This window comes from Sorghum bicolor, chromosome 6, assembly GCF_000003195.3.
Source record: "Sorghum bicolor cultivar BTx623 chromosome 6, Sorghum_bicolor_NCBIv3, whole genome shotgun sequence".
Taxonomy (NCBI): Eukaryota; Viridiplantae; Streptophyta; class Magnoliopsida; order Poales; family Poaceae; genus Sorghum; species Sorghum bicolor.
The window spans coordinates 43,377,910-43,390,727 of NC_012875.2; the positions used below are offsets into that span (position 1 = coordinate 43,377,910).

Here is a 12,818-nt window from a genome sequence, read left to right on the forward strand (position 1 = left end):
AGATAACAGCATCTCAGACTCAGCACCAAGCACCGCGCCCGCCTAGAACAACAAGCAGATGTAGCGCAAATAGGATGTCTGACTCGCGAGGAAGGTGTCGTTGAAGAGGCGAGGATGTGCGCGACGCCGAAGACGTTACTCGCCCTCGCGGACGGCCGGGCCGAGGATCATGGTCACCTCCATGAGCTCCTGCGTCCTCTTCCTCCCGGACTGCATAATCAAGACCAGAACGAGATCGGCACAGGTGACGAACCAACGGTGAGACAACGAAGGAGCGCGAGGAGGTGTTACCATGGGTACGACCACATGCTCACTGCGGCGGCGGCGGCGGAGAGAAGGGTAGGGTTCGGAGGAGGGACGAGGCGAGGAGCGGATGGAGAAATGTGCGTGTACTTGTAGTAGACTTGTATACATAGATACATGGGAATGGGCCTTCAGCTTAGCGGGCCTTTTGCAGGCTTGGTTTGTTGTAAGGTTTCTATATGAACCGCATAGTGGGCCTACCTTGTAATTTCGAGGAAAAAGACTATTTTTTCTCACAAAACTTTCGCGAAAGTCCGCTTTTCAAATCACCTATCTCAACTTTTTAAACCGTGCATTTTACCTTTCTAGAGCAGTTTTAAAGGTGATTTTACTATAGTGAATAGTGGTTTTGCTATATTGACGGTGGTTTTGTCTTTTTTTTCATTTTTAATTATTTCGGCTAAATCTTTGAAAAATCATAGTAAATAACAGAAAAATTATAAAATAGAAAATTCAATTTTTTGGACTTCACATAAATAGATCTACATAATAAACATATAATATAGTATGTTTTAGTATAAATTTTTTGCTATGAAGGTTTTGTCCTTTTCTTTTTTTATTTATTTGGTTGAATCTTTAAAAAATCATATTAAATTATAGAAAAGTCATAAAATAGAAAATCTAATTTTATTAGACTCTAAATGAGTATATATACATAATGAACATATAATATATGTATATTTTAGTCCAACAAAATAATTATAGAAGTTGCAGCTATGAGTTATTTCAACTAACTAGGTAAATACCCGTGCGTTGCAACGGGAACACAAAATACCACGATAGATAGTTAACTCTAACTTTAAATGTGAAACTAAACCATCAACTTCAGTTATTTATAATGTAAGAACCAATATAGCAATCATGATAATTAAACATTAAATATTAATATAATATTACATAAGTCTTTAAGAACATGTTACAGTTATATATAATTTGTACATCCAATCAGTAACATGTTAGCAAGTCATAACTACTTGTCTCTTATTTCTTTGCAACCTCCTTTATTATTACCTAACATTCAGATGTATACACCAAATGTCAATACCAAAGGATAGAAATGTAAAAATATAAAAGTTGTGCAAAACATAAGACAATATCTTGTCATCAAGCGAGGACCTTCTTGTAGACAATATTCTTTGTGCATGTACCATTTACTTTTGTCTTCTTTTTCTTATCCTTCTTATCACTGGGTGGGACGCAAGGATCTTAATATTTGATTTGACAGTGGCTTTAGATAGCGCAACATACAACTGACCATGGGAGAACACCGGCTTAGGCAAATACACACCAGCATTGGGGATAGTCTGCCCTTGTGCCTTGTTAATTGTCATGGCAAAACTGAGTCTAATCAGAAACAGCTTCCTCTTAAACTTGAGCCTCCCCCGATGCGTAACAACGCTTGAGCTTATCAGCCGAATCTGCCAGCCATTTAGTAGTATTTTTCTATCACAATAAATCAACCAACAGTACTTTCTGTCATGTCTTATCATCCAAATAAGCAAGTTTTGCAATTTTTTTAAAACTAAACAATGCCTAGTTGTCGCACGTGTTGCTGTTGTGCTAATGCTAGCTAGCTTGCTAGGATGCTTAGTTCCTAAAATTTTTTATAAAATTTTTCAGATTCTCCATCACATCGAATCTTGTGGCACATATATGGAGCATTAAATATTGATAAAAAATAATTAAGGCCTTGTTTAGTTTCCCCAAAAACCAAAAACTTTTCAATATTACTCGTCATATCAAATCTTGCTTTACACGCATGAAGTATTAAATATAGACGAAAACAAAAACTAATTGCATAGTTTACATGTAAATCGCAAGATGAATCTTTTGAGCCTAGTTAGTCCATGATTAGACAATAATTACCAAATAAAAACGAAAGTGCTACAATATTCAAATCAGAAAAATTTTGAAGCTAAACAAGGCCTAATTACACAGTTTACCTAATCTATGACATAAATATTTTAGCCTAGTTAATTTATAATTAGATAATATTTATCAAAATCCGAACGAAAGTGTAAAAAATTTTAGAACTGAACAAGGCCTAGGTAGCCTGCTGGCCCTGCGCGTTGCTGCCTTGCTGCGTGTTGTTGTGTCGTTGTTCGACCTGAGCACTTCTGCCATTATTAAAGATGGCAACGAGTACCCGAGATCCGAAACCCGATGGGTTTTTATATCCTATTAGGCATGGGTTTGGATCAATTTCTCTACCACAGATTTGTTAATGGGTAAAAAGCTAGACCCAATGGGTTTATGGGCATGGGTCTAGGAATATAGTATCCAAACCCGTAAACCCATGAGTTTTGTAAACCCGATCTATAATAGCAAAGTAGTTTATATCTACCCACCTAATCTATATATCATACGCACTTTGTATAAATAAATTTTAGATAATAAGGTATGGAAACAATTTTGAGTTAGTATTAGAAAAGGTAGAGAAAAGAACAAAACACAAGTATCCATACAAGTATCCATACATGACACATTTGTTTGAGGTGGTGTTGTCTACCTAGGTCTTAACAAGGAAAACGAGCCCACATATGTTTGTTTTTAGTTATTACTCACAACATGATGTTTTTAGTCTCATATCGCCAACCAAAGGAGAGAGTGGTGGAATCTATACTAGGTATCACCACTCTCTCCTTTGGTTGGCGATATGAGACTAAAATTTGAACTTATTTCATAGATATTTATTAGATATAAAAGAGTGATGATACCTAGGTAAGCAGTTAAAATCTATAATATTTTTCTCTTCTTAGATTAGAAAGACAAAAAAGTTGAACTACATGAGATATTTATATCTAATAAATATCTATGAAATAAGTTCAAATTTTATTGATATTATGGGCGACCCGTGGGTACCCGTGACCCGAATGGGCATGTGTTTTGGCACAAAACTAAACCCGTGATGGGTCATAGGTTCATGTCTGGACAACATGTGTGTGGGGCCCATCAGCTGCATGAGGGGTGCGAAGAACCTGCGTACATGTTTGATCCGTTTGCATTCTGTTTTATGAAATTTGGCCTAATTTAGTTCTACTCGAAATTCAAAAACTTTTGAAGATCTTGTGAATGCATGTAACATTAAATATAGATAAAAATAATAACTAATTGAACAGTTTACCTGTAATTTGCGAGATGAATCTTTTAAATCTAGTTTTTGATTGAATAATATTTGTTAAATACAAATAAAAGTGCTACAATATCATTTTGTAAAAAAATTTTGAACTAAAAAAAAATCCTTTTTTCTATTTCGTGGTGGCCTCCACCAACACTCCAGCGCTCAAAGCATCCGAATACAGCACATATTAGGCCTTGTTTAGTTTCTAAAATATTTTGTAAAATTTTTCACATTTTCCATTACATCGAATCTTGTGGCACATACATGGAGCACTAAATATAATTTTTTGTACCTAGTTAGTCTATGATTGAACAATATTTTTCAAAAACAAACGAAAGTGCTACTATTCCTATTTTGCAAAAATTTTTGGAAGTAAACAAGGCCTACCAGACGCATGACACTTGACAAGGCCTAATGTCACATGCGTCATGTTTCTAGTCTACACAGCAGGCCTAAGCACCAAAGTGCGCTAGAAGTGCTACTATTTCTATTTTACAAATTTTTTTGGAGTAAATAAGGCCTACCAGACGCATGACACTTGACAAGGCCTAATGTCACATGCGTCATGTTTCTAGCCTACACAGCAGGTCTAAGCACCAAAGTGCGCTAGGTGCTAGGCAGCTGCAGCAGACCTTTAGCACCGGCGAGCGAGCGAGTCGTGTGAATGATTTACTTTGACTCTTTTTAATAAAAGGAAAAAGATTACAGAAAAGCATAAATCTAAAGCTACAACAAAAAATTATACTAAAGCATACAATAATATATATTTACTGTATAGATATGCTCATGTGAAGTCTAACAAAATTATATTTTATATTTTATGATTTTTCCATAATTTACTATGATTTTTAAATATTTAGCCGAAATAAATAAATAAAAGAAAAAACAAAACCTTTATAGCAAAAACTTTATACTAAAGCATACCATATTATATGTAATATGTTCATTGTGTAGATTTACTTATGTGGAGTTCAACAAAATTAGATTTTCCATTTTATGATTTTTTATGATTTAATATGATTTTTCAAAGATTCAACCGAAATAATGTAAAAAGAAAAAGACAAAACCACGGTCACTGTAGCAACCCACTATTCACTGTAGCAAAACCACCTTCGAAACCGCACCAGGAAAGTAAAATACACGGTTTGAAAAGTTGGGAAGGTGGATTGTCCAGTTTTGAAGTTGAGAGAGGAAAGCAGACTTTCGTGAAAGTTAGAGGAAGAAAAATAGATTTTCCTAATTTCGACCAGTTCCGCTGCGTTTTTTGTTTTTCCCTCAGCTGCAAACACAATCGAGTCGATCGAAGAAAAAAACTGCCAACACGATCCATTCACCTTTGCGGGTTTATTTAATTATAAGTTCATAGTATATATTATTATATTAGAAAAAGTTCATAATTATATTACATTCAAACATTGACATCAAAGTAAGAGATGAATGAAATTTCCCATTACATTACATAGAATTAGCCACCTTGCTACTGGGCATAAAAGCTTAAGTGCTCCTAAACAATCAACTCACCGGCATTTAGCAGCCTGTTTAGTGGTTATATAAACATTGGAGCTTGTACAACTAGCGAAGATGACTAGACATTTAACAGCATGGTGAGTGCAACACTTTTTTCCCTGGGTAATAATAAAAAATACCTTTTCCATAGAAAAATTATAGACAAATAAAGTAATCGCCGAACGGTTGCACAATCCGGTCTGAACTTTGTTCCCGTTTGAAATGAGCAACGGACAGACGGAACAAACTGCATTACAAGTCAATGAAGATGCGTAGGCCGTCATGAGCTAGCTGTACGGGTATTCCTTCTCTGCAATCATACATACAGGCTTACACATCAGACAAGGCCGTATACACTCCCTTCCCATCACACTATTGATAATTTGATTACCAGTATAACAATTATTTCCAGTTAAACTTTTGTAAATTTCATACCTGATAGACCATTCCGCCAACATCTGGTTTTCTCTCTGATGCTCAAAAAAGTGTCTCATTCCAATCAACAGAGCTCGTTTAGGACGGATTCTCTTGATAGCATCAAGACTCTGCAAAAATAGAACATTCGTTTCATGGTGGAGAAAAAATTGCTTCCCCCCACAAGGAACACTTGACAGTTTGTTAAGACAATCTAATTAATAAGAAATATTAGAAGTTCATGAAAATAACCTCACTCAGAGTTAAATGGGTGCTGAAAGAATCTCCCTGTTCAGAATATGAAGCCCATGTCAGACCATCAACATATTTGACAGCATTTGGGCTTTAATTGTATCAGATAATCAGCAATTTTGTATTCATCAATGAAACGAAATATGGAACACTTACCACTCCATGCAAAGCGTTTGCTTCTAGTATAAGAAGGTCAAGTTGTCCAGCACCAGACTTTGAAATAACTAGAGGCAGACAGCATCAGCAATTCAGCATTACATTCCACTCAGTGACATGGAGCAGTAAAATATGCAGGAAACAAGAGAAGCCAACTACAAAAAAAAGCTAGATTTTTTTGCCACGTGAAATTATGTTTTGCAACCTTGTCAAAACTATTTGATAGCTGACATATACATATACTAAGACTCTGGTCTCAGAGAAACATACTGAAAAGTGGTACCATTGAATTTGATCAGATGAAATCAGTGGAGCTGGTGTGTAGATTTTTTATTTATTTATTTTTGGTTCAATACCCCACCTATAGCATTGGGCATACAAGTTTCAGCAACAACATATAAAAATAACCTGCTGCATTATCAACCACATTCATAAATAGTGTAAAAAATTTTGGATGCAACTGAATAAACTAGTATCGTCTTCTCTTTCATTATAAACCATGCCTTTAACATGTCAGTGAAAAACGCCATGTCGTATTGATTAAAAGTTCTCCTATCTATAATCCATAAGAACAAATATTCTAACTATCTGGAGAAAGGATTATGGACCAAGAATTATTTTTTTTACCATGCTCAGTTTTAGGTAGAAATCTTGAAACATCAGATAAATATGCAACTCTGGATCTCCTCCCAAATAAAAAGCCTAAGCAAAGATACCCCTCTCCGTGCATTACCTGAACATAGAATAGCAAGCTAAGTAACACCACTCCAGAAGGCAAACATGTAACAAGATAACAATGCTGGTTGTTGTTACCGGCAATGGCATAAACTCTAGCCCTGATGCTACAAACGGTTTGTCGACATCATCCTCAATTATCTTCCAGTCAATTTTCGCTGCTTGGGCATCTTCATCGCCATCCTCTGGCTTTTGCTCAATCAAGTAGGGGAATCTTCTCGAGATACTGTAAATTCGGTGGTTGGTATTACATGACACATTGTGTTGGTGACTATTGCAGTGCAGTTATTCAAAGGTCATTCAGTGCAGTGCACTAAGAAAAAGCACGAGGTGAAGGTGAACCTGTCCATGGTGAATTGTGTGAGAAAAATAGGAATTTGTTCAATGTCATTTCTTCCATTCCTTGGTTGTACCACCCAGACTTCATCAAGGCCTAAGACAGCATCTGCGTGCTCATGAGTCAGAATGATCTGCAGTGCAGAGAACCCTCTTAGTGCTGCTGCCATGAGAATTGAGAGGGTAAGCATCATTTTAGAAAAAGAATGCACTGTCAAAAATCTCACTGAATCAACGGAAGGAACTTTGTGGTGGACAAACCACCGGAGAACTTGTTCTCTGAAGGTCTTGCCAATGTCGATTAGGATGTACTTGTGGGTTTCGTCATGGCAATAGTCTATCAAGAGGGAGGTGTTCAGCCTGAAAGCAAACAGGCATATGCATTTTGTCAGTACTAAGCACTAATGTCCTATGACCAATGCACGTGTATCAAGGTTCTATATTTCCTCCTATAAAATCAATAAAGTGCCCTCACAAAGTTATCTAAACACTCCTATATCTATAGAACATTAATGTAAGCAAAAAAAGGACATTTTTCACCCTTTAACTTCCACGTTAGCTCTATTTTGAATGTTGGACTACAAAAATCGGGTACCAAAAACCCTCCAATTGTTAAAACCGACAAATTTAGTCCTCTAACTAGTTTCAATGCTACCTTTATATTCTCTGAAAAAACTGGTTTAATCTCTAAAATTCATAAGTTATCTTAATCTTAAATAATAAAAAAGTGAAACCAATATCTAAAAATGTTATCTATCATTGGTGTTCTATTTGGAGTTATTTGAAACTTATTTGTTCAGTAACCAACGAATAGATAACATCTTTAAAAGGAAAAATGGAACTAGTTTCATATTTATCTGATTTAAAACAAATTAGTTATGATTTTTATATTATTTTCAGAAAATAGAGAACTACTTGGGAAACTAGCTAAAGGACCAAATTGCCAGGTTTTCGTAATTAGAGGCCGAAAATTAGACTGTTGTGTAATTTGAAGGTTGGAAAATAGACTTTAACTAAATTTAAAATTGTGCTTCCAGGAAAGTGAAGCATCAATTATTCAAAAACAAATAAAGCGCTCCAAAGTGTTAAAGCATTTAGAAACGGTGGTTAAGTATAAAATTAGAAAAAGGAATATTGATGCCAAATGGAATAACTCATGTTAACTGAAGCTGAAACTCGTTGCCCGTAGAAGTACAGTGTGCACCTGTAGTTGGGGTTCCGCTCCGGAGGGAGGGAGACGCCCATGGAACAGACGTCGCAGGGCGGCGTCGACGGCTTGAGGAGGCACCGTGTGTCGGGCAGCGCACCGGAGCAGCCCGTGCCGAGGAAGATCAGCGACGAGGATGAGGACTGCGGCGCCGCCGCGCCCCTGGTAGGCGACTCGAGCGGAACGGGCTCCATCGATTCCTGGACGGATTGGTCCTTGTTTGTTTCGTTGGGAGCTTGGGACACTGGATTCATGCCTCACGGGGGAAAATATGGTCTGATTTTTTGCTCTCGATCTCTTCCGGCACGGTCCTCCTCACCTTTCTGCGGTTGTTTAATGGTGGCGCCGGCCGGCGGCGGGAAAGTTTTGTTTTCCTGCCATTTGTTATTGACCTCGACAAGACTTGGCCATCCGCAGTGGGACACACGAAATACATTAGGGAAAGTGTTGTTTAATATTGAGCTAGACAAGAAAGAAAGTAAAACCGTTAGAAATCGTTCACTGGATGCTCATAAATTTCACTCACTCGCGAACACAAACAGAGAGATGAGAAGAATGAGAGGCTTTGTAGTTCACTTTCACTTTTCACTTGTATATCTCATCAGCTGAAAGGGACTCCCTATTTATATTTATAGAGGGACAAAGACAATGAATACAAGTTTGTACAGTGTTTGAATCCCTTGAAATTCCTCTCCTCCTTCATTAATTTGGCCATCATTCAAAGTCCATATTCATATACTGTTTCTTGACTTTGATTTTCAACACTCTCCCTTGGCCAAATTTATGCTATGTGTATGCCTCGTTAAAAACTCTCCCCAAAAACCCTGTGGGAAAAAAGGTAGGAGAAAAGAGTACATCACACACATCGCTTATGCTGCACCTGTTGCCTTGTTAAAAACCTTGCATGAGAAAACCCAGTGGGAAAAAACTCATCAAGGAAAAAAGAGTACAACATTTGATGTTTAGGTCGGTCTTCAGGACCGACTCGTGATCTTCAGGACCACGGTCATGGGTTGTGTCTTTGGGGCTGGTCTCCCCCTAGACCCTGCAACTCTCTAAGTCGCCTCATACCAATTCCATGGACGCACTTATAGAAACTAGAGGCGGGTAGAGATTTTGTGAAAAGATCGGCGAGGTTATCGCACGATCTTGCTTGCAGGATATTTATCTCCCCGCTCTTTTGGAGCTCATGGGGATAAAAGAACTTTGGAGCAATATACTTTGTGAGATTGCTATTGACATAACCCATGTGCATCTATGCAACATAAGCCGTATTATCATCATAGATAATGGTGGGGGTGTCAGCGATGTTCATACCACATGACTTCTGGATGTGATTAATCATTCGTCGCAACCAAACACACGCTCGTGCAGCCTCATACAGAGCGATTATCTCTGAGTGGTTGGTCGATGTGGCAACTAGGGTCTGCTTTATAGACCGCCAGGAAATGGCTGCACCACCACAGAGAAAGACAAAACCAGTTTGTGATCTGGCATTATGCGGGTCAGACATATAGCCAGCATCCACATATCCCACCATGGTTGGAGCTTGGTTCTTTGGGAACCATAGACCAAGGTCTTGTGTACCTTGTAGGTACCTCAAGATGGTTTTGACACCAACCCAATATCTCCTGGTTGGGGCAGCACTGTACCTTGCCAACAGATTTACTACAAACGCAATGTCAGGTCTAGTGCAGTTTGCAAGGTACATCAATGCTCCGATGGCGCTTAAGTATGGAACTTCGGGTCCCAATACTTCCTCATCATCGCCCTTTGGTCTAAATGGGTCCTTATCCGCTTCTAGAGATCGGACCACCATGGGGGTCTTAAGAGGGTGGCACTTGCTCATATTGAATTTTTCAAGTACCCTCTTAGTATAAGTGGACTGGTGTACAAACACTCCTTCAGGGAGGTTTTCGAGCTGTAGGCCCAAACAAAACTCCGCCTTGAGGTAAGTCATTGCTTCCTCAATGTTCCTTGTAGTCCCGAAGATGTTCAAATCATCGACATAAATGGAGATTATGCAAAATCCATCATTGGATTTCTTTATGAAAACACAGGGACAATCATCATTATTGATGTAACCTCTCTGCAGGAGAAAGTTACTCAATTGGTTGAACCACATCCTTCTAGATTGTTTCAACCCATACAATGACCGTTGCAGGCGGACGCTGAACATGTTACGGTTTTGATTCGGTCTAGGGATCTTGAGTCCTTCAGGGACTCTCATGTATATTTCCAAATCAAGTGACCCGTACAAGTATGCGGTCACAACATCCATCAACTGCATTTTCAAATTCAAGTTAGCTGCCATAGATATAAGGTATCGAAACGTTATGCCACTCATGACAGGAGAGTATGTTTCATCGTAATCAATGTCGGGTCTCTGCGTGAACCCTTGTGCCACTAGCCTCGCTTTGTATCTTACTACCTCGCCATGTTCATTCCTCTTCCGGAGGAAGACCCATTTGCATCCTACAGGGATGACCTTTGGAGGTGTTGGGACTGCAGGCCCAAAAACCTCTCTTTGGCAAAGCGAGCGCAACTCAGCCTCAATTGTTGCTTTCCATTTATCCCAGTCCGAGTGCTTCCGGCACTCTATCATGGACTTTGGTTCTGGATCCAGATCCATTGAGTCAGCAGTTTTTGAGGCAAAATATATGTCGACAATAGTGGTCTTTCTATGAAATGACTCTCCTGATTCCACATAGTTAGTGGCGATCTCTTCATTTTCGTCCTCCCACTCATCGTGATTTCCCGTAACGATTGAGTTGGGGCGTTCCGATCTTCCAATGCGATGATGTGCGCGCGACGCATTGGGATTTCCATCTTCAGAATGGTGTCCTTCAGGGACCTCCTCAACTTCAGGTTGAGTTGCCACTTCTGGGACATTCTCGACTTCGGGTCGAGCTTCTTCAACTGATTCTTCGAGTGGTGCAAGTGTCTCAGACCGTCGCATCTGTGGACGTCTCTGCGGGACCTTGTCCTGAGCACCCGGAGGTCTCCCCCTCTTCCTAGGATTAGGGGAGACTATAGAGTTGGTAGCCTTCAGGGGTACCTGAACTCTCTCCGGCGCATTTACTGCAGGTATATGCGACCTTGTCAACCTTTTGTGATCAGCGAAGGCATCTGGCAGCTCATTTGCAAGACCTTGCAAATGAATAATTCTCTGAACTTCTAGTTCAAATTCGTTAGTGCGTGGGTCTAAGGATTGCATCCCCGATGCATTCCATTAAATTTCCCGGCATTCTTCTAGATGCCTATCTCCCCCTAACGCTGGGAAATGGTCTTCATCGAAGACACAATCAGCGTACCGAGCCGTATGAAGATCCCCAGTCGTAGGCTCTAAATATTTGATTACGGACGGAGTCACATAACCAACATATATCCCCAACTTCCGGTGGGGTCCCATCGTGGTACGCTGGGGTGGTGGTATTGGCACGTACACTGCGCAGCCAAATATTCGTAGGTGGGAAATACTTGGTTCTTTCCCATGCACTAACTGCAAGGGGGATGTATCATGGTATGCAGTTGACCTGAGTTGGATCAGTGCTGCAGCATGCAACACCGCATGGCCCCAACAACTGGTTGGCAGCTTACAATTCTACAGCAACGGCCTGGCAATCCACTTGATCCTCTTGATCAAGGACTCAGCTAGACCATTTTATGTGTGGACATGTGGTACTGAGTGTTCTACCTTAATGCCGAGGGCTAAGCAATAATCATCAAAAGCTTTCGACCTGAACTCACCAGCATTATCCATCCGAATGGACTAGATGCGGTTATCAGGGAAACTTGCTTTCAGCCTGATTATCTGGGCAATGAGCTTGGAGAAAGCATGGTTTCTAGTGGACAACAGGTCCACATGGCTCCATCTGATAGATGCATCAATCAGTACCATAAAGTACCTAAATGGGCCCGACAAGGGCTGGATAGGTCCACATATGTCACCTTGTATCCTTTGTAGGAACACAAGTGACTCATCCCTAATCTTCAGGAGGGATGGTCTAGTGATCAGCTTTCCTTTTGCACATGCGGTGCAAATAAAATATTCAGGATTGGAGGAGCCTTTGACATTATGGCCAGCAGAATTGTTGATGATTCTTCTCATCATACCCAACCCAGGATGACCCAAGCGGTCATACCATATTCGAAATGATTCTGTGTTTCTGAATATGGTCTTCATCGCAACATACTCATCTGTGGGCTTTATGTACGTGTAGTACAAACCCATTGGCGATGAAGGGAACCTTTCCACCACTCGCTTTTGGTACCCGTCGAATTTAGTGATCAGCAGGTATTCAGCACCTTGCTCAATCTCGGTTTCTACATGGAAACCATTCGCACGGACATCTTTGAAGCTCAAAAGCGTGCGCTTTGAGTCGGGATACAATAGTGCATCCTTTACAAAGATTTGAGTACCCATTGGGAGAACTAGTGTGGCACTTTCGGTGCCCACAATATGAGCATTGCTTCCGGCAATGGTCATAATATTTCCACTTTTCTTTGTTAATGTTTGGAAATATCTAGTATCCCTTAGTATCGTGTTGGTGGTACCAGTGTCTACAAGACAGAGTTCCGCTTCCGCCATCGGGTCCCCACAGACTCTGTTAAATACCATAAAAAATAGAATTTAACATAAAGCATGCATTATCATAAAGATAATATTATATAATTCCTGGGAAATATTACAACAGTTTGGACCATCTACTACATTGCAAATGCTCTTCAGGAGCATACATGACCAAACTAGTACATGTGGGCATCGCTAACATGACTCTTTGGACA

General features: G+C 39.7%; 1 protein-coding gene across 1 annotated transcript; it reads right to left on the reverse strand.

Moving 5' to 3' along the window:
• LOC8075285 (putative hydrolase C777.06c) lies at window positions 4,778–8,407 on the reverse strand. The gene is made up of 9 exons (XM_021463996.1): window positions 8,028–8,407; window positions 7,051–7,183; window positions 6,830–6,957; window positions 6,566–6,713; window positions 6,380–6,485; window positions 5,753–5,820; window positions 5,597–5,632; window positions 5,366–5,475; window positions 4,778–5,240 (listed from the first exon to the last, which is right to left on the reverse strand). Exons 1-9 carry the CDS (start codon window positions 8,282–8,284, stop codon window positions 5,183–5,185), a joined length of 1,044 nt encoding a protein of 347 aa, XP_021319671.1. The 5' UTR covers window positions 8,285–8,407; the 3' UTR covers window positions 4,778–5,182.

What these genes read in the sequence shown, in the direction of transcription:
- LOC8075285 (XM_021463996.1), bottom strand. Translation starts at nt 8,284, where the DNA reads ATGAATCCAGTGTCCCAAGCTCCCAACGAAACAAACAAGGACCAATCC. An exon ending in AAGTTCCTTCCGTTGATTCA is followed by an intron (nt 6,958 to 7,050) that starts GTGAGATTTTTG and finishes TCTGCACTGCAG; the next exon opens with ATCATTCTGACTCATGAGCA. An exon ending in CAAACGCTTTGCATGGAGTG is followed by an intron (nt 5,633 to 5,752) that starts GTAAGTGTTCCA and finishes TATTCTGAACAG; the next exon opens with GGAGATTCTTTCAGCACCCA.